Raw genomic sequence first — 21,630 nt, 5'->3', positions numbered from 1 at the left:
GTAATAAATGGATGGTGAAGGAGTAGTATTTATAGGGGTGATTTTCGAAAAAAAAAATCAAAGGGGACGGACGCCTATCACCCGTCGCCCCACTATAGATCGCCCGGCCATCGCCCCGTCCTCGCCCCCTAGTCGCCGAAGCCTCTTCCGCCCCGTCCTCGCCCCCATTTTTCCGTCCGCCCTGTCATCGCTCCCTCCGTGGCGTCCGCCCCCTTTTGCCTATAGTGAATGCTCTGATTAAACATTTTGTGTGTATGATTCAATTTTCCCACTATTTCCGGGAGTTGATTCCAGCTACTTTGCTATGGAGCAGCGTCAAATAGTTTTTTAATTCTTGCAGGTAGACAAGAATTTCAAAATAATTATAGGATTATATGTAGGGCTGGCAATTTTCGACACGACACGATACGATAATACGACACGAATCCGCACGAAATTATTGGGTTGGGGTCAAGTCTTATTGGATCCGTGTTCTTATCGGGTTGACCCATTAAGAACCCGATAATTTCGGGATGGGTTCGGGTCGGATGCAGGTCGGATACGGGTAACCCATTAAGAAATAATATTATTATTTTTATTATTATTTCAAAAAATATATATTACTTTAATTTTTTAATTTCTTATAAATTAGGTTTAAATAGTATAAAACGAATTTTAATTGTGTAAATTAGGTTAAAAATTAAAGTTTAATCGTGTAATATTAGGTTTTAATCGTGTAATATCAGGTTCAGGTTGTTATCGTGTCGTGTCAACCCATATTATATCGTGTCGATAACGGGTTCGTGTCGGGTGCGGGTCGTGTTCGGATTTGAAGGTAGTAGGTCGGGTTCGTGTTCGGATTTACAGTTTCCTTAACAGGTCGGGTTCAGGTTAGGCCTTATTGGGTTGGGTCATTATCAGGTTGACCCGATAACGACCCAATCCGCACGATTTGCCAGCCCTAATTATATGCATAATACAAAATAAATTTATATATATCCTTAATATATTTAGTAAAACAAATTATAAATCAAAAATTTAAAATTCAACATATTTTAAGTCAAATCATAAATGATTATATATAAAATATGGAATTTTCTCTAACAATAAATTTATTTATTAAATAAACTGAAACATGCAATTTAAGATATTCTAACCTGGATCTGCACAAGTCAATCATGCCCAATAATTTCTTTATTTCTTTCATTAAGAATTAAATTCTAAATGACATGCATTTGTGGTTGATCCTTTTGTAGTAGAGGTCGAAAAGTTTCATAATTGTCGTGTGTTTTATGTGTAATTATTAGTTTCAAAACTTATTTGATTACATGAGTTTTTATTAGTACAATAAATTGTTACATGTATGTATTTGTGAGTTTAGAACTTGATAAAATAATATTGTTTCTCATTTCATAAATGCGAATTCATGGTTACAAAATAATGCAAATAGAAAATCAATTGGGTTGTGTATTGCACGGCACGGGTGTAGCACTAGTAGCGTAAATGAGCCACACAATTTTCATTTCGTTCTTCATTTTCCAACTAAATATCGATCTAAACTTTCGACTGAATAAGGTAAAAAAAAATATTACTATAAATAAAAAAATTAAAATGTGCTCCAGTGGACCACCATTGTCCTAATTGACTATTGCATTTATAAAGATCATCAATAACCCAACAACACCTTCAAATTTGCAGTAAAACACTATTACTACATCCAAAACAACTGTGAATTGTAAAACTCAAACTGTAGTTCTTTTAGCTACTGGAACATACGTTCGGGATTCCATAACTTCCCAAGTTTCAAACATTACACTAAATTCCAAAATGCTTGAAGACAAGACCATGATAATGAAGCGTCTGTATGAACATCATGTACCTAAGAAGCATATATCAAACTAAATATATTTAATTTCTTTTTTACCTTTGGACGTCGGAGTCAGTATATATTCAAGGCCTTCTATCAGAATTTCTACATTTCCACAATATCTTCAAATATTTGCATCTTCCACCTCACCATCCCCACGTTGTAAATCGAAGTTTGAAGCATCTATATATGTCCTGGATCCACTCAAAAACTCATACTGCCTACAACCAACCTCGAGACTTTGCACAGCTATCTACAAGTGACGCCCTCACGAGCATGATCGCGTAAAAAAGATGTCTCGGGATAGCAGAGGTCATTCGTTTGGTGCTGATTTGTGATTTCAGGACCTACAAATAACATTTCCCAGGTCAGTTATGATTTCCAAGGATCTCATTTCATCATTGAGAGAACAATACGAAGTCTGTACCTTTTTCAACCATGTCCGAGCTAAAAGGGTTGCTGCTATGATCTGCCACAGGGCTAAGGATCGAGTTTTTGCCTTTAAAGTTCTCCACTGGAGAAGCAATGTCTAGCTGATAAGGCTCCACGTACTCTGTCTTTCTGCGCTTCCTCCCCCTCCTCTTGTCTGTCTTCGAGAGAACTTCTTTCAAAAGTATGCCATGACAACACAATATATAAGGGTCCATTAGGTACAAGAAATTGGAATTAGAATTATACGTAATTGAATTAGAAGGAATTGAACCATAATTCAATTCCAAAACCCTTTTTCGGTAAAAATGATGCAATTGATATGAAACTTAATTTGAAAAAAGGATGTAGCATGTGTGTGCAGTGTGTGTTGTGTGTGCGCATGGAATTCAAATTGTGGAATTGAGAGGAATTGAAATTGTAATTCAATTCCAAATCCAAATATTTTGCAAACCAAACATCGGATTCAGAATTGAAGACTCCAATTCCAATTCCACAATTTTCTATGCCGAATATTTTAATGCATTGTAAAATAGTTGAAGGAAAGAGGTATCTAACCATTGCTGCTTCCTCTAGCAGAAGCATCCATATCCATGAGACAGAGTGCTGCACTTACAACATCTGCATCGTGTACTCTCACAATGTGTACCTTAAATTTGCAAGGCGCAGTCATATGGAAAAACAGTATATCTCCTTTCAGCAACATGTGCGATATGGAAAAGCCCCTCCATCCAGCACTCAACCCATGCCTATCGATAAGGTAAGATGTTATGTATTCATTTCCCCATTCATCCACCAACACAATCGATGTATCATGTTTGGGCAAATATTTACTGCAAAAATTCTTCGGTAGATGCTGTCATAATAAGGAGCAATGTTATCCCACCACCGTTTCTAACATGTTTCAGAAACAGGAAAATGTTTACATAGTTTTACCAGCCAAAATCCATGTGCAACATTTGATGGGAGCATATACTTCACAAAATGAGGTAGTTCGTTTTCCAAATGTTCTCCCACTCTTTCTGCTCGCTCCACTACAGAATACTGAGCTTCGATATTATCGTATAGGTCGGCAAACCTGGTCCTCTTTCGTGCAATGCTGCTTTACATTTCACAGCGCACAAATCAGCACTTTTTTCACCTTCAAGCGAAAGTACATGAAGATTGGACAAAATATAGATAGTTCACCTTTTTGATTTCTTGGGACTGGCTGATGCCTGTTCGGAAATTTGGAAATTATCATCAGCTCATGATTTACCATTGAAAGAAACATAAACAGTTTCGATATATGCCTGTTACTATACCCCACTGTTTTTCTTTTGATTTACGAGTTAATATCTCTATCACCATCTTTGTTCAATCGCCATTGCACAAAGTTGCCAAATATAGCACAAAGTTACCTAACGAAAAATTCTAGAAATTGCCTTCATTGTTTTGGGAACTACTCCCTCCGTCATAAGATAGTTGATGCATTTCATTTGTGCGGAATTTAAAAAATTGATGCTTAAATGAAACAACTCAACTATGGGCCATTTTACTACAATTCATAAGCGTTGAAATTAGAGCTTTAAATGCTTATGCCCTTCTTAGGGATACATCAGCCAACTAGCTTAAATTCGACTTGCCGCAATAAATACTCCCTCCGTCCCAAGATAAGTGAGCAAAAACTTTTCGGCACGGGATTTAAGGAAATGGGGTTTTATTAGTAAAGTGGAAAGTAAATAAAGTAAGGGAGTTAATAAAGTAGAGAGAAAAAGTAAGAGAGAGAATACCAAAAAAGGAAATGGCTCACTTATCTTGGGAAGTCCCAAAAAGGAATGTGAGTCGCTTATCTTGGGACGGAGGGAGTACAAAGTAACCGAATAAGGAATCTATGCCGGGTTACCCAAATAAATAGCGTGTTTACACAAATAAAACGTGAAATGAGTTTGCGCACACTCAGCGTTTCAAGATTAATTGTTGAGAGATTGAAAATAATTTTATCCGTGCAGCGCACGGGCATGGATACTAGTTGAGAGAAAGAAAAACATTTCTGACGTATGCCTGTTCTTGTACCCCTACTGTTTTTCTTTTGATTTACAAGTTAATATCTCTATTACCATCTTAAGTTAATTGTTCTTGAAAAGTACTACCAATTATGTAGCTTCAACTAAATATTGGGATGATACAAGAATTTAAGTTTGTGCGCAAGACAAATGATGATAAAGTTCATCAAGAAAGACAAATGATCTCATAACATGAAAATCAAGATCGAGGACAATCACGGAATGAACATGGAATCTCATGCATCCTGGCAATTGTCATTTTGAAAGATGTCGAGTCTGATAGTTTGAGTAAGTTACCAAATATAGCTCAAAGTTACCTAACAAAAAGTTCCATAAAAAATACAAACAGGAATATCACTGTAAATTGCCTTCATTGCTTTGGAACTACTCCCTCGTCCCCAAGATAATTGATGCGTTTCTTTTGCACACGGGAATAAAGAAATTGGTATTTAAAGGGTAAGAGGAGAAAGAATATAGTAGCAAAGAGCATAAAGTAAGAGAGAAAGAAAGAGGAAAGTAGGTGTCAAAATAAAGTTTATTGCCAAAAATAGAAACAACTCAACTACCTTGGAACGACCCAAAAAAGATATACGACTGAACTATCGGCCATAAGGTCGCTTAATTGCTACAATTCTAAGCGATGAAATTAGAGCATTAAATGCTTATTGCCTATTTATGGATACATCAGCCAACTAGCTAAATTTGGCCAGCCAAAGTAACTGAATACGGAATCTATTCCAGGTGCCCGGATAAATACCGCGTTTACACAACTAAAATGTGAAATGAGTTTGAGCGTTTCAAGATTAGGGAAAAATCGAATCTAGTTGTACGAAAACGCATAAACGTCTCAAATCGCCGATTACCCTTAGACCTCCAGAAACCGAAGAAACCCTTATGGCATCACAACAAATTGGCTTATAAGGCAAAAAAACCCAGTGGCATTAACTAGAACAAGATTAAACAAAGAGAATTTACAATAATCAACCCAAAAAATCACAATCAACAAAACATAAAGGTATGTATATGTATAGCATAGAAATGGATCCAAGCATAAATCACATAATATTAACCAAAGGAAATCATGAAGTCTCACTTGTATATCTTTAGACTTGAGCTTTCTTGAAACAACCTTTTTCTTGTTATCTATTTGCCCCACATTCTTCCTCCTCTTCTTTTGCTGCAAGCAAAATATATCAAATTAACTCTAAAAGGCCATCTAACTATAAAATTGATATATATGCAAGCTACACAACCAACAAACCTGGACATAAATCAGTTAGTAAAGTACAAAAGTAGATTAAAATGTACAAAAAAGTAAAAATAAAGAAAACCTTAGATGAGGAATCCGTGAAGCCTGCCGGACAATAATCTGAGACATCAGAGATCTGGACCTCATCCTCGTCTGATTCTTGTCTCAATTTACTGGTTCTCATGAGCAAATTTTGTAGTTGTATGTTTTCCCCCAACTTTTTTCACTACCAAAAGTTTTTATTGTGTTCAAATATGCACACAAACTTCTGTTTGTTTATATGCGTATTTGTGGTGAGAGAGAAAGGGAAATAAGACAGCGAGCAACTCTAATCTTTACTTTAGGGGCTCTTTAGTAATTTTCACTATATAGCATCCTAAATTGAATTATTGGAATTGCTAAGGCCTTGTTCTTGACTATTTATCGAAGCTTCAGCTTTATCTTCCGATTAGCATTATACATAGGTGAGTTATTTAATGAAATACTATAAATATAGAAAAATATTACTGGTGAATCATATTCTAACTTTTTTTTAGAGCATCTCCAATGGCGGCGAACTGGCCGGCTAACCGATTTCCGGCGCTCGCCGGTCCGCTCGCCGAACCATTGGAACCGGCGAGCGCCATTTCAGCGAAAAAATCGGCTAGCGCTCGCCGGTCCGCTCGCCGTCATTGCAGGCTCAGGACCGGCGAGCGTTCGGCGAGCGAATTTAATTTTTTTTATTTCCGAAACACTATATATATGCGATTTGCACGTCATTTTCATTCACGCCACTTGTTTTAACGAGTACTTTCTCTATCTTAATTCTGTACAAGATCAATAACGTGAAATAGAAAACAACAACGAAGGTACTTCAGTAACGAGCGGGTCTCAAACTCCCCCGGTACCCGTGGGAGGTGGATGGGGTCCGATGCCCGAGTACTACAACATGTACCCTTGGCAGCAGATGATGCCCGGGATGGCACCCGGGGGGAGTATGCCGCGGGGTTTACCGGCTATGCCGGGGTGGACACCCAGGATGCAGATGATGCCGGGGTGGGGTCCCGGGATGCAGATGATGCCGGGAGGGGTACCGGCGACGCAGGGGACGCCGCGGGGTACTGGCGACGCAGGGGACGCCGCGGGGGGGGAAAACGTCTATCGCCCCAATTTTGATTTTTCGACTGATTCTTCACACACATCGACCCCAACGGAGGCGCAGTTCACACAATATGAGACTTTCTCCTTAGAGGAGTTGGGGTTTGATCTTCTCGGTGTTCCGGAAACTCCCGTTCAAACGGGGGAGTATGGCGGGGTCGGGGGCCCGCAAAGAAGAAGGGCAAGGGGAAGGATAAGAGGGTCGGCCAGTCGTCGCAGCCGGTTGAGGACGACCCCTCAGTGCGGAGGAAGTGGACGGAGGCGGAGAACGTCGCGCTTTCCAAGGCGTGGGTGAGTGTCTGTGATGATCCTCTGACTTCGAACAATCAGAGGATCGTCAACATGTGGGCCAAAATTGGTGCAGCCTACATGAGATTTTGCCCAGAGGGGAGGCCGCGCACCGGGGAGGAGTGCCGGAAGGGGTGGGACCGAATCAGGGTTGGGGTCTCCCTATTTTCGGGCTTGTAAACCAACGCCCTCCGGATGCAGAGCAGTGGCCAAACGGAGGATGATTGCAGGAGGATAGCGGAGAAAGCCTTCCCCCAGCCCGGGTTGTATAAGGAGTTCACCTACTGGAACTGCTACGAGGTGCTGAACGACTCCGAGAAGTTCCGGGCAGGTGTCGACGCTGGCTGGCCGAAGAAGCAACGACTGAACTATACCGGTGATTAAAGCGGCAGCAGCGGCAGTTCCCACGACCTCCCCGAGGATGCGGAGGAGCTCCCGTCCTGCCATCGTTCGCTCGCCAAACTCGCCCGGTTGGTCAAAGGCGGGTGCAACGGGAGCCGGGGGGCGTCGGGGGGTCCCAGGAGGTACAGTCGGCATCCCCCCTTGGCCAGTCGACAGAGGATCTCAAATTCTTCGCGCATCAACAAATGCGCGCTCAGATGGCCAAGACGTTAGCCGAATGGCGGACGGCGACGGACCCCGAGGAGAAGAGTTTTCTTTACGCAATGCTCGTGAGCATGCGTGACGATTTGAAGACCGGGGGGCACAGGGGGGTTCGGCGGATACGGAGGCGGCGACGACGGTGACGGTGGCGAGGGGAGAGACGGAGACGAGGAGTGAGGCGGATGTCGTGTTTTTTTTAAATAATGTATTTTTTTAAAATTAATGTATTTTTAATGTAATTTTTTTTAAATTAATGTATTCTTTTATTGTACTTTTTTTAATTTAAATAATATTATTAAATTTTCCCGTATCTGTGTCGTACATTTAATTCCGTATTTTGTGTGATTGTCAATTATTTGTTTTATATAATTAGGGGTAATGTGGCTAAGCTATTGCTGGGCCATTTGCTTGTCCTGATGATATGACAGGAGGATTTTTAGTGCTGATGATGTGGCAGGAGGAGTTTGTGTCTGGGCTATTATTGGGCGAAAGTCACTGGAGATGCCCTTACAATTCACCATTCATGTTATTGCATCGCATTGCATTCCCGTCCACGGGCACCTGCACAGCTGCACTAATGTAACAGAACACAATTTCTATATATCGCCTGAAAAGATATTAATACTTAGTCATTCAATATGTATATTTTTTTATTTATCATTAAAATTTTGAAATGTATTATTTTATAAGCACAAGCTTAAATTAGTCTTATGCTATGTACCCTTATGGATATCGGGTATATACCTGATCCCGACACCCATTGGGTAGTGGGTACCCAATGCCCGCAATAATTGGTATCGAGTATGAGATCAGGTAATCAAATTCAGGATGTCTCAAATGTTGGGTATTACCCAAAATACCCAATACCCGATTGATTTTTACACTTTATGTAAGTTTCATTTTTGTACTTTATATAAGTACAATAAAACATATTTAGTTAAACTGATATTTTTATTTAGTTTTATAGGAGTATAAAGTATTTAAAACACAAATTCATTTTAAATATATCAAATTTATATCACAAACTCACTACAAATTTTTCCTTTCCTGGGTCAATAACATGAGTGCATTCTCAAATCATTTCGTCTCTTTGCACATATTTCTTTAATTTTGTTGGACATGTACAAACTTTTTGGTTATTGATGTCTTTTATCAATTAGGAAATATTAAATCGCATTATATGAGAACCAATCAGAGATATAGAAAAAATCATTCGTAGATGGTATGCCTTATAAATATCATTTAAAAAATATATTTGTATAATTTAGCACGTTGGTAAGGGCTTTTACATAAAATAAAAATGAACAGTTAACACATTAGATAGAGTATATCATTTCATTTCTTCTCATCATATATTTGATCTCTCAGCATTTTCAGTTCTCCACCACCGTTTTCCCCCTTTCTCATTCTCCTCCTCATCCCTCCCTTGCCTCCTCCGTGCATGATCGCATATCTTTGTATTTATTTTGATCTTATCTATGCACGTGTTTTGAACATGAGGGAGACACAAAACATAAAGGTGTGTATAGACATAGATCCAAGCATAAATCACATATGATTAACCCAAGGAAATCATAAATTCTTACTTGTATATCTTTTAGATCCGAGCTTTCTTGAAACACCCTCACCGTGAGAAGAAGACATATCGGATTTGGAGTATGATTTACGATAAATAATAAAGAACTTAAGTAAATAAATGAGCATAACAAGTAGACAAGACAACAACACTCGAGCAGATTTGAGAGAACGAGAGTACATTAATTTATGTGTTTTAAGTTTTTTTAAACACAAAATTGTGTGGGAATAAATTATGTGTTTTATTTTTAAAAATTAAATTATGTTTTTTTCTTTCTAATTATTATAGTTCGATAATTTTTATTCTAACTGGATTAAAATATGCCAACAATTGATAAAATAATGTGTTTGTGGCTTGAGTGTGTCCACTATTGGGTTGGACAAGTTTTTGTGTTCGTAGACAAAAAAATAGTGGCTTTGCCACCAGAGTGTCCACCTTATTGTTGGACACTCTTACTCACCTTCCACTAGCATTTTCACTTACTTTTACTATATTTCTTAAAACACGTGCCCATTCAAAATTGGTCTTGTTTTGATGGCTAAGAGAATAGATAGGATATGAGATTTTTTTTATTTTCCTTACATAATTACTATCATTGTCCCTAAAAGTTTGTCTCATTTTCCCATTTCTGTCCGTCCCCCAAAGTTTGTCCCATTTCACTAATATATAATTTTTGGTAGTGGACCTCATATTCCACTAACTCATTCCAACTCACATTTTATTATAAAACTAATATATAAAACTAGTATTGCCTCTGTCCGCGAATAGGAGTTCCGGTTTTCCATTTTAGTCCGTCCGCGAATAGGAGTTCCGGTTTTCCATTTTAGTCCGTCCGCGAATAGGAGTTCCGGTTTTCCATTTTAGTCCGTCCGAGTGGACGGGCGCCATTGTGGGGGTGGGGGTAGGACGTCCGGACCGTCGTCCGGTATTTTTGATTTTTGAATTTTTTTTAAAACTATATATATACGGCTCGTTGAACTTCATTTCATTCGCACCACTTGTGTTAACAAGTTTCTCTCTCTACATCTCTCTTTAATGAAGTTGTTAAATTTTTCCGTTCGTATTCGTGTTGAAATTTTTATTTCCGTAAACGTAAATTGCATAATAATTTGTGAATTTGTGATTTATTTTATTGCGGGAAATCCTAGTGGGAAGGGCGATGGAAATGGCGAATTGTGCAGGGGAAGTCCTACTGACGTGGCAGTGGGATGGGAAGTCTAGTGATGTGGCATGAGGTATTTTTGGGAAGTACTAGTGGATGTCCGAGTGGGACGGACAACCACTGGAGATGTTCTAAATAAAAGTAGTAGAATTTCACATTTCTTAATTCTTATTGCCCAAGAAAGCAAGTCAAATTTCCGATATTTATCATTTTCTCCATAATTTACACAACACACAACACAGTAGATAAAACATTTCATTTCTTCTCATCTTATTTGAGCTCTCTCAGCATCTCAATTCTCCGCCGTTTTCCCCCTTTTCTCATACCTTCAATGGACCGAGCGGTGCTCCTCCGCTCATTCTCCTCCTCATCCCCCGCCTCCACCGTGCTCGCCTCAACCAGATTATTCTCCCGCTCCGCTCACCGCCTCGCGCGCCTTCCCAGACGACACCGTCTGCTCCCCGCCTCCCGCCGCGCCTCCCTTCTAGGACGGCACATCGGTCTCATCTCACCGGCTTGCCGTCCTTCTCTTCACCTGAAAGGACAGTTCTGCCCCCTCTCCGTCCGCGCCGTTTCTACCTCGTCCGCCCAGCCTTCGTCTGGTAACTGAGCGATTAATCCGTGAAATCTAAAGGAACTTTGATGTTCTAGCTGATTTTTTTGTTCAATTTTTGCAGATACTTTGGGAGCGGACGATGAAGTGGCGGAGAAGCTCGGCTTTGAGAAAGTAACGGAGGAATTTATTGACGAGTGTAAATCTAAAGCTGTGCTGTATAAGCACAAGAAGACTGGCGCTGAGATCATGTCAGTTTCCAATGACGACGAGAACAAAGTATTCGGCATTGTTTTCCGCACTCCTCCGTAAGCCTTCAATACATGCGATTATGACTTTGATATCTCATCCCTGCCGAGTGATTGTTCAATTCAACGTTGTTAATTTATACTACTCCATATATCATGCGTTATAGGAAGTTTCCAATTATTTTATTTTTCAGTCCTCTACAAAAGTAGTACTTTGGACTGTGTGTGAGAGCTCTTACTTAGTTACATGTACCGAACTGGAAATGGACGAAAAATGAGCAGAATAACTTTTGCATATAATATTGGTTAAAGTTCAGATAAGTACATCTGTATGTGGATTGAACATAGAAGAGTTCTGGAATCTGATATTGCACACTGATCTTTTATGGTTGCTACTGAATGGTACTGGTTCATTAGAATGAACAGGAAAGATACTTGTAAAACTCAATGGGACACTTCCATGATGAAGGCAACAAATGCAGAATTCTGATACAGTTAGTTACACCCAATGATTGTCCGTTTTATCAAATCTTGAGGACTTCATTAATAAAAAAGGAGGACCAGGTGTTGTTGGGTTTACTTAAAAGCATGTGTAGGTGGATTTGGTTATAAAGAAATAGAACAATTTTTGAGGTTAATGAAGAAATGTTGGAGGATGTGTGATTTGGTGGCTTGGTGCTTTTTTAATCATCAAAAGTTTGAGGGTCTTATTATTCTCTTTTGGTCCAGAGTTAGCTAGATACTGGAGCTGCATAATTAATATGACGCTCTCATTAGTTTGGGACTGACTATTCCCCTTGTACTGTTTTACTTCTATTAACATTTCATCTTCCTTCCACCTCATAATAAAGGGAAACTATTGGGAAATACTTTAGCAAGCAGTCTTTTAGATTATATCTTCTCACCAAACTAATTTTCCATTTATCTTCGGAATGAATAAGGATCACTGAATTAGGTATGTACTTGTCAATTTGTTGATGCAGAAAAGATTCGACGGGAATTCCTCACATTCTAGAGCACAGTGTGCTATGTGGTTCGAGAAAGTATCCTTTGAAAGAGCCTTTTGTTGAGTTGTTAAAAGGGAGCTTGCATACATTTCTGAACGCTTTCACATATCCTGATAGGACTTGCTACCCTGTTGCTTCCACAAATACAAAGGTTTGATCCCTTTATCCTTTTAAGACACACAATAATTTCCTCAAACTCAAAGGCCTATAAAAACGAACATATGGTTCTTATTTGCGTGCAGGATTTCTATAACTTAGTAGATGTGTACCTAGATGCAGTCTTTTTCCCCAAATGTGTTGAAGATGTTAAAACATTTCAACAAGAAGGTTGGCATTATGAACTGAATGACCCTTCAGAGGACATCACTTATAAAGGTCAGTGTTTACTTCTAACAGTTAACTATCCTCTAATACTGTTTTAAGTACAATGTTCCTTGTATGATCATTCATATATAGGATAAAGATCCATGGTATCCTGATTTTTGTTATTTGATAATGGTATATTCCAGGTGTTGTTTTCAATGAGATGAAAGGTGTCTATTCTCAGCCGGATAGCATACTAGGCCGAGCTTCCCAACAGGTAAACTTCCCAAGATCGGGGATTCAATTGTCCGTGAATTTATTTTAGTGAAAGTTTTTGGACCATATTGTCAATTCAGCTTATGTGTCATATACTCATTGATAAATTAATTAAAAGCAGTTGTTTGATACTGATATTAGTATTGATGGGTTTTTTTAACTTGATTGTTTTTCTACAGGCCCTTTTTCCTGATAATACATATGGTGTTGATAGTGGCGGTGATCCACAAGTTATTCCTAATTTAACTTTTGAGGAATTCAAGGTCGGTTTCCCACCAGTTTGACATATAATAATAGTTTTGATGCCTATGTATATACTTGTATTTTAGTACAACTGCAAGCCTTCCGTATGAGATACGATTTCCAGGCTACATTGTGTTTCAAATATGGAATAATAAATGACTGGAAGTAATATGTTGTTGAAAGTAACCAGTCTTTGCTCTCCTATCTTTCTGTTGTAGGATTGTTTATGAAATGTATGTATGCATCAGATCTTGATTTTCTTCTGTTAAATTCCGGAGTCTCTACAGTTATCCTTTCACATTTGGAATATTTTGACTTGATAATCTCAAGAATTTTTTTTACATCATAATCTGTTTAGGACTTTAGGTTGAAATTGATGTAGTTTACGTGGGCCTTAGTCGTTACCCAATGCTTGTTTATTGATGTTAACTGTGCACTTATTTATGGAAATTCTACTGGTACTCAGTCATTTAGTATTATGCATGTTATTGTAATGCACCATCAACTTTCATTATGAATTTTTCTGGCTACAGAACAAATATGATTTCCTAATACTTATTTGCTCTAATCCAAAGGGTTTCTTTGTTATTGTGTTGACTAGTACAGGAGTTCCACCGTAAATACTATCATCCTAGCAATGCCAGGATATGGTTTTATGGAGATGATGATGCAAATGAAAGGCTACGCATTTTAAGCGGTATGCAATTATCATTCTGTGTGATTATTGGTGTTTCTCTATTTAATCGTTTATGGAAACCTTGCGTAAAACTTATTGCGCCTCGTCTTTTTTCCCCATACTTTTGCAGAATATCTAGATATCTTTGAAGCGAACTCAGCTCCCGAGGAATCAAAAGTGAACTATCAGAAACTGTTTGCCGAACCGGTTAGAATTGTTGAGAAATATCCTGCTACTGATGGGGATGACATGAAAAAGAAGCACATGGTGTGCCTTAATTGGCTCCTCTCAGAAAAGCCTCTAGACTTAGAAACAGAGCTAGCCCTGGGATTTTTGGACCATTTAATGACCGGAACTCCTGCTTCTCCTTTGAGAAAAATCCTGCTAGAGAGTGGTCTTGGGGATGCAATTGTTGGTGGGGGTATTGAAGATGAGCTTCTTCAGCCTCAGTTTAGTCTTGGGCTGAAAGGTGTATCAGAAGATGACATTCATAAAGTAGAAGAATTAATCTTGAATACACTAAGAAAGCTGGCAGATGAAGGCTTCCCTTCTGAAGCTGTGGAAGCATCTATGAATACAATTGAGTTCTCTTTAAGAGAAAACAATACTGGATCATTTCCTCGTGGCCTAGCGCTCATGCTTCGCTCCATGGTAAGTAGGAATTTGTTTTCTATTATTATTCTTCATCCTTCAAGTTGGAAATAGTCTTATAAGTTTTTTTTATCTGACAGGGGAAGTGGATTTATGACATGGATCCGTTTGTGCCATTAAAGTATCAAGAACCTTTACAGGCATTGAAAGTTAGAATAGCCGAGGAAGGCTCAAAAGCAATATTTGCTCCCTTAATAGAAAAATTCATTTTGAATAACCCACATCGTGTAACTATTGAAATGCAGGTAGATGGTGCTACTTTTGATGTTGGCAAAATTGACACTTTTGAAATACTAACTCACTGTCATTGGCAGCCTGATCCAGAGATGGCTTCGCGTGATGAAGCAGCTGAAAAAGAAAATCTGGAAAAGGTGAAAGCTAGAATGACCGAAGAGGATCTTGCTGAACTAGCTCGTGCTACTCATGAACTTAAGTTGAAACAGGAGACTCCTGATCCACCAGAAGCTCTGAAATGTGTACCGAGCCTCTCTTTAAAAGATATTCCTAAAAAGCCTATACAAATTCCTACCGAGGTGATGAGATGCTGTAAAGTGTAACTCTATAAAAATAACTATCCAATTCTTCTTAAATCTTACTATAAGATTCTTATATAGGTGGGTGATATCAATGGGGTAAAGGTGTTGCAGCATGACCTTTTCACAAATGATGTTCTATATCCTGAACTTGTATTCAATATGAGTGCATTGAAGCAAGAGCTTCTTCCATTGGTACCATTATTCTGGTGAGACAGAAACCAGTACTCTTTTCTTTTTTAACTTAATGGTTCTAGTCATGAGAGCTGAATGTCATAAACTGCAAGCTGTCTTGTTTTAGTATATTGAAGATATGACTGAGGAAAAATCATATTCCATCAGATCAAATATAAGAATACATACCTTAGTCTCTGACACTAGATTTGAATTCTACAAATTCTAAAGTCAGATTAATACCTGGTAAATATTGTTCCCTCTGTCCTTTAAAAATAGCAACTATTTCTATATCCACCACTACTACACTACATTGGTCTGCCAACCTCCTGTTACAAAATATAGTTGTGTATTCGATGTTTAAAGTTTCATGATATTTAAATGTCCCAGTTGTAAAATTGATGATGTCAATTGATTAATAGTCTTGCGGCAACTCTGTCTGCATTAAATTAATTTGTTATGTCAACAGCCAATCTTTGCTAGAAATGGGTACCAAAGACTTGGACTTCGTACAGCTGAACCAGTTGATTGGAAGAAAAACTGGTGGGATATCTGTATATCCTTTCACGTCATCAGTCCGAGGGAAAGAGGACCCATGCAGCCATATAATTGTCCGAGGCAAAGCCATGTCTGATCGTGCTGAAGATTTGTTTAATTTGGTAAAATACTCATAATTGTTCTTTGATGAGTTATTCATAACTGATGTAGCATGTGAATTGATTATCCTCATGAACGTCACTAATCAAGTTGTTAGCAAGGTTGTTTATTATTTGAATGAGAATCAGAAAGAAAAAATAGGCTGCTTGTAACTTGTCTTAGTTTGACTTTCAATATGTTTAGATCCTATTTCACATTATTAGGAGGAAAATAATTCTTCAAATTGAAAAGTTAGTATTGGGTTTCTCAGCACTGTCCTTTTCTTGAACTGCTGGAGATGATTAATGAAGTTGTGAATTTGTTAATCATAGGTCAACCGTGTTATGCAAGATGTTGAATTAACAGACCAAAAGCGTTTTAAGCAGTTTGTTTCCCAAAGCAAAGCAAGAATGGAGGTATTTTTCAAATCTAGTGAGATAAGAGTATTATATTTTTTAACCTTAATACATTGCTAACTGTTGACTACATTTTTCAGAACCGATTAAGAGGCAGTGGACATGGCATTGCAGCTGCAAGAATGGATGGAAAGCTCAATGTTGCTGGTTGGATCTCTGAGCAAATGGGTGGTGTCAGGTTGGTCATCAGGAGTCTAACTCTAACCTATGTTTTGCAGTTTCAGGAATTTGAAAATGTTTTTACTTTCAAAATATGATAGAGAATTTGCACTCACTATCGCAGGAATATACTTTCAAAATATGATAGAGAAGTTTGTTTTGCCATTTGCTATTTTCACAATAATTTTCAGTTATAATATCTATGAGTACTTTTTATTGGGTTATTTCTGTTGGCATGGCGCTTCTGCCAGATGTCCTATTTTGTTTTGAAGCTGTAAAATAAAAGCCTTCATACTCCAACACTGCCATTTCCCCTAGTTTCTTTGGCCCCAATCATGGATTACGTATTTTGATTGCAGTTACCTGGAATTTTTACGAGCTCTTGAAAGTAAAGTTGATGACGACTGGCCTGGAATAGCTTCTTCTCTTGAGGAGATACGAAGAATGCTGTTTACAAAAAATGACTGCCTAGTAAATCTTACGGCTGATGGACAAAATCTTAAGAACACAGAGAAGTATGTTGGTAAATTTCTTGATATGCTTCCTAGCAGCTCTCCAGTTGGATCAACGGCTTGGAATGCTAGACTCCCTCCCACAAATGAAGCTATTGTGATACCGACTCAGGTTGGTAGAAAATAAATTTTTGGTTTTGCTTGTTTGTCTCTATTTGCTCAAAACACAAGTACTCTGCTGGAAAAATTCACTTAACCATATACTAAAATCTATACACAGGTAAACTATGTAGGAAAAGCAGCAAACCTTTTTGAGACTGGCTATCAACTTAAAGGTAGTGCATATGTAATCTCAAAATACATAAGCAATACATGGCTGTGGGACCGTGTGCGAGTCAGTGGTGGAGCTTATGGAGGGTTTTGTGATTTTGACACTCACTCAGGTGCAACTGATACAGCCCAACTGTTAGTAGTACTTATGCCTCGCTTACTTCCTATTTTCCTAACCATGGGAGTCTTTGTTCAGGTGTCTTCTCATTCTTATCATATAGAGATCCCAATTTATTGAAGACACTTGATATCTATGATGGAACAAGCAACTTTCTGAGAGAACTTGAGATGGATGATGATGCTCTCACTAAGGCAATTATTGGGACTATTGGGGATGTTGATTCCTATCAGCTACCTGATGCCAAAGGATATAGTAGGTAAGAAAACTATTGGACTTGACTTTGGTTAAGCATCATCTTGTGTGTGAGAATATTCCCGAGATTCGAAGTCTTGTGAACATATGTTCCTTAATGACACAATTAAAATTTACGCAAGCACAATCATCACTTCCCATAAACATTGGGAGAAATTATAACCTCGAAAAGGTAAGTTGTTTGGGTGCACAAATGCACATTTATTCTAGGATATAAAAACCAAGGTAACTTGGAACTTTTGCATTTACACAACATTCTATCTGACACTTGAGGCATCCGCTAGGGTTTTTTTTTTTAAATCAAAGGCGTTTTCTTGAAAACTTAGTTAGACCACTAGTGTTCAGCATTTCTTCAACCCTGCTTTGTTGCAATTGCACGTCTTGCAATGCTGTATGTATGATGTTGGCTACATGTTGAAATTTTTTAATCTTTGTGGTGGGGGCTCACCACTGGGTTCGTGTATGTGTGTGTTTTCTTTCGCTTACCTATCCATATTTATGCGAAATGTCAAATGCTACATATTATTAGAAGGAATTTAAATGATACTTTTTTATTGTATGTTCAGTTTGATGAGGTACTTGTTAGGAGTCACCGAGGAAGAGAGGCAGATTAGAAGAGAAGAAATTTTGTCAACGAGGTACTTCTATTTCTCTGGCTATATATCAGGTTAATATGTACAATATCTCTGAATTTCTTTGTCCACATTTCCATTGGAAATGACCCTCGTGAACCTTTTAATTTCTGTAAAACTGGCTGTGATGTCCAAAGTATATGAACCATGGAATCATGAAGGGTCTCAAATCCCAAAACTGCTAACAAGAAGCTTCTACCTTTCACTAGTCAACTTGCTCATTTAATATTCACTGCAAACAACCTTTTGTGATCATGGGACTGTTTTGTTTTTGATATCTCCCTAGAAAACTGCAATTTGAAAGGATTGGATACATATCTATCCATTTAAAAGCAGTAAACATGATGTAGCCATAACTTTATATGACTGAGTAAGAACCTAATTTTTCTAGCTACCAGTTTCACAAGTCAATTGTCTTCTTACCATGAACACTCCCTTTCACCATCTCAATCACGTTATGAGCTGATACTTGGCTTGAAGCTCCTATTTGTAAATTTGTAATCATCTATGTCACTGTATTCCTCAGTATTCAGTAGAGAAAACGAGCTAAAGGTGGCAGGCATGTTTTGCTAACCATTTTTTCCCATCTCTTAGGTTGAATGACTTCAAAGAGTTTGCTGATGTTATCGAGGCAGTTAAGGACAAAGGTGTCTCGGTTGCTGTTGCGTCCTCTGATGATGTTGATGCTGCTCACAAGACATGCCCTGACTTCTTCCAAGTGAAGAAAGCTCTCTAAGATCTTAAAGTGAGTGTCAAGAAATTCACGTAAAGCACCCACCCTTTACTTGCACTCGCTTCCCTACGATATTGGTCAGCCAAACAAATGAAAAGGAGTTATTCTACCTGGCATTTCAGAAAAAAAAGCAGATTCATATCATCCAGGCTTTGAGCGCTGTCAAATTGAAGCTGGAGTTCCATTACAAATACAGATAGCAAAAGATGTTGAATCTGTTTGAACAGTTTTTCCCATAGCCATTTGTGCCCACCTAGCATTGATCTATTACATTTACATTACATTCCCTCAATTTTCAAATTAAGGAATGCAATCGTAAGATAAATAATGTCTCAGTTTAATTTTGTTTGTGTTCTCATTTTTATAACTTCAAAGAATGTTAGGTTTGGGTGCCCGTTTCCAGAAGGGAAAAATTCAAAGTCTTGCGCTTGTGGTTGCATCTCTTTACCAGCCTACCAGGTAATTTACTCATACATGAATCCAAGTTTCTATTTCACTTTTAACCTTATTTTCTGTGTTCGCGTTATCAATGCGTACATTTATAAAGCGAAACACAAAATGTAGTAACAATGCAACATAAAGAATCAGAGTGATTTAGAAGTCTGGTATGCGAGGCATATACAAGGCAGGTATATAGGTCGCTCATAAAATTTAATATCCTAATATCGAAAATAGGAGGTAAAATTGAATAGGGAAAGGCTGCAGATGAGCATGAGTTTAGTCTGATTTATAAATGGTGCTCAATGAAGGTCACCGTGCATGCCCTTATGGGTTTGCTGTTACAAAACTGATTTGCTGATGACTGTCACAAGTTACATCCATTCAAATATATTTTGCGTGTGTCATATACGGATAGGGATAACAGCCCTTTAATTTAGGGGGGAAGGGGAAATTGGAGGTTTCTACTGCTGCCCAATTTTTATGGTCACCTTTTCTTGTGGGGCATTCATTTTTTGCCTTTTCTAAGGGAATCCAATGTTTACAGCTACTCTCAAACTTCCCCATCTTTTACGTTTGCTGAGATGTGGGCTTCTCACCTCTTTTTTATGCCAATTTTAGTCGCAGCCACGTGTTAGGTATTTAATTAAAGAGGCATGTTTCGTTGTATTGGGATGCACGGTGCATCTGTTTTAATTATATTTTAATTAATGATTAAATAAATTATAATTGGGGATTGATGAACTGTAACAAGTTAGAATGTACCATAAGTTTTTGTTTGTTTGTTTTTTAAATTAGACTATGTTGTAGACTTGTAGTTTAACTTCGTTTTTTTTAATGTTGGAAGACTTTTATTGGGAGTAGAATATTGCGCAATCTTGCTATTCAAATCACTACTTTCTAGAATAGGAGTTTTATTTATAATGTAGGGAAACAGGTAGTTCAATAATCTGAATATTTGATTTAGAGTGAAGTCAACAATTCATGGGTGAAACGAAGTCATTTGGTAGTATACACTGTCCAAATTCGACAAAGCGAATTGTTTATTATGATGAATTGGTAAATCTTGGAGCAAAAATCAATTATTACTAAGAATTTTATGTTTATATTTTGTACTTGCACATGACCTTGCATCCATTCAGTAAATCTTGACTATTTTGACGTAACCTAAAAAAAAGATGAAAATAACAAACGTGACAAAGCCTTCTATTATTTTTGGTTTTTGCTGGTTGGCCATTCTCTCTTCTAACAGCTACCATTTCTCTCTTCCAAACGCTGTTAAAATTCTGCAGTATATTTAGTAGAGTAACTGATTTTGTATTTTTCCTGGCAAAAATGTTACTGACGTCATTTTTCATGGTTTTTTATTGGAAATTGGGTGGGATCCATATAGATTTTAAGGACATCAGCAACACAACCTCATTGTGAGCGTATCGAAATCCTTAAATCAAGTTGCAATATATTTTTTAAACTGTCACGGTAGCAAATCCATCCAGATTTCAAATCTAAAACCCAGCCAATAACAAACCCTTTCTTGTGAAATAAGAGTGAATTCAATTGCATAGGGTATGCCAAATATAGCTTGTAGTACTTTTTTTTATATGTCATTCCATTGATTTATTTATAAAAAGAGAGTGTGGATTCAATTGTAAATTAAACCTTTTTGACCTCATGAAAATACAACTGAACTGCCAAATTGTGTGTTCCTTGTCCTCTATCTACCACACGATTCTTAAAAAAATCTCGAAACTTAGTTATTTTTGTGTTGAGACTGAATTATGAAAAACAAATTAATTTGTACGATGTGCTAATACTAGAAGTTGATTCGCACAAATTAAATAGAAGAAGTACTATTTGAAGTTTTGAACCATGTAATTATTGTGTTGAAATTACTATGCATTCTACATGATTACATATAAATAAAACTATAGAGTAGAGACATTAGCCAGACAATCTACTATATAGGACTCTATGTCTTCTAAATAAATGCTTTTCTCTAGTTGATTTGGCATGTCTGTCTATTTGTGGAAGTATCTAATGTGGAAATCAGTAAATTAATTGTAGCATAACTTAACAAAATTGTTTTGCAGTTGTGTTTCCTATAATTAGATTCGATGTTTGCATTATTAGGGCGTTCACAATGGAGTGGCAATGCATGACATGTCGTGACTCTATTGCCACCCAAGAAATCCATGCAGTGGCCAGAAAAACAACTGCTCTCAAGGTTCAAGGTGCTCAGTGTCGCAGCGATTCGAGTTTTTTTTATATATAAAATTACAAAATTCATAGTGGTTCATATTTAAATTAAGCTGGTGAATTAATAGAAGAGTGTATTTTTAAAAATGACCTGATGATTTTCTTTTATATGAGCCAAGCTTTATTTCTATTATTCGATGTGAGATGAAACTCTTTATTTTATAAATACACTCTATACAGAGAGAGATAGAGATCGTGTAACACTT

At 37.7% G+C, this 21,630-nt stretch overlaps 2 protein-coding genes across 4 annotated transcripts; one reads left to right on the top strand and one right to left on the bottom strand.

Annotated features, from left to right (window-relative positions):
- Nucleotides 1–1,687: 1,687 nt before the first annotated feature.
- On the bottom strand, nucleotides 1,688–5,855 carry LOC121757360 (B3 domain-containing protein At5g42700-like). Of its 3 annotated transcripts, none has more exons than XM_042152910.1 (7): nucleotides 5,652–5,855; nucleotides 5,414–5,497; nucleotides 3,464–3,492; nucleotides 3,212–3,377; nucleotides 2,834–3,131; nucleotides 2,274–2,450; nucleotides 1,688–2,193 (listed from the first exon to the last, which is right to left on the bottom strand). In XM_042152910.1, the coding sequence occupies exons 1-7, from the start codon at nucleotides 5,751–5,753 to the stop codon at nucleotides 2,096–2,098; spliced, it is 954 nt and encodes a 317-aa protein (XP_042008844.1). In that variant the 5' UTR covers nucleotides 5,754–5,855; the 3' UTR covers nucleotides 1,688–2,095. The 3 variants fall into 3 exon arrangements, with proteins under 3 accessions (XP_042008844.1, XP_042008846.1, XP_042008845.1); XM_042152912.1 differs by having other exon boundaries at nucleotides 2,274–2,447; XM_042152911.1 differs by having other exon boundaries at nucleotides 3,212–3,374; nucleotides 5,652–5,854.
- Nucleotides 5,856–10,559: 4,704 nt separating this feature from the next.
- Nucleotides 10,560–19,055, top strand: LOC121758770 (presequence protease 1, chloroplastic/mitochondrial-like). Its single transcript, XM_042154164.1, has 19 exons — nucleotides 10,560–10,937; nucleotides 11,013–11,196; nucleotides 12,120–12,294; nucleotides 12,386–12,518; nucleotides 12,653–12,723; nucleotides 12,902–12,985; nucleotides 13,572–13,662; nucleotides 13,772–14,292; nucleotides 14,373–14,537; nucleotides 14,607–14,825; nucleotides 14,907–15,034; nucleotides 15,469–15,658; nucleotides 15,968–16,051; nucleotides 16,132–16,229; nucleotides 16,570–16,834; nucleotides 16,943–17,105; nucleotides 17,189–17,369; nucleotides 17,932–18,003; nucleotides 18,592–19,055. Exons 1-19 carry the CDS (start codon nucleotides 10,667–10,669, stop codon nucleotides 18,731–18,733), a joined length of 3,237 nt encoding a protein of 1,078 aa, XP_042010098.1. The 5' UTR covers nucleotides 10,560–10,666; the 3' UTR covers nucleotides 18,734–19,055.
- Nucleotides 19,056–21,630: the final 2,575 nt, after the last annotated feature.

The sequence above is a fragment of the Salvia splendens genome, chromosome 12 (genome assembly GCF_004379255.2).
Source record: "Salvia splendens isolate huo1 chromosome 12, SspV2, whole genome shotgun sequence".
In the NCBI taxonomy this organism is placed as follows: domain Eukaryota; kingdom Viridiplantae; phylum Streptophyta; class Magnoliopsida; order Lamiales; family Lamiaceae; genus Salvia; species Salvia splendens.
This window is presented reverse-complemented; position numbering and strand designations above follow the sequence as displayed.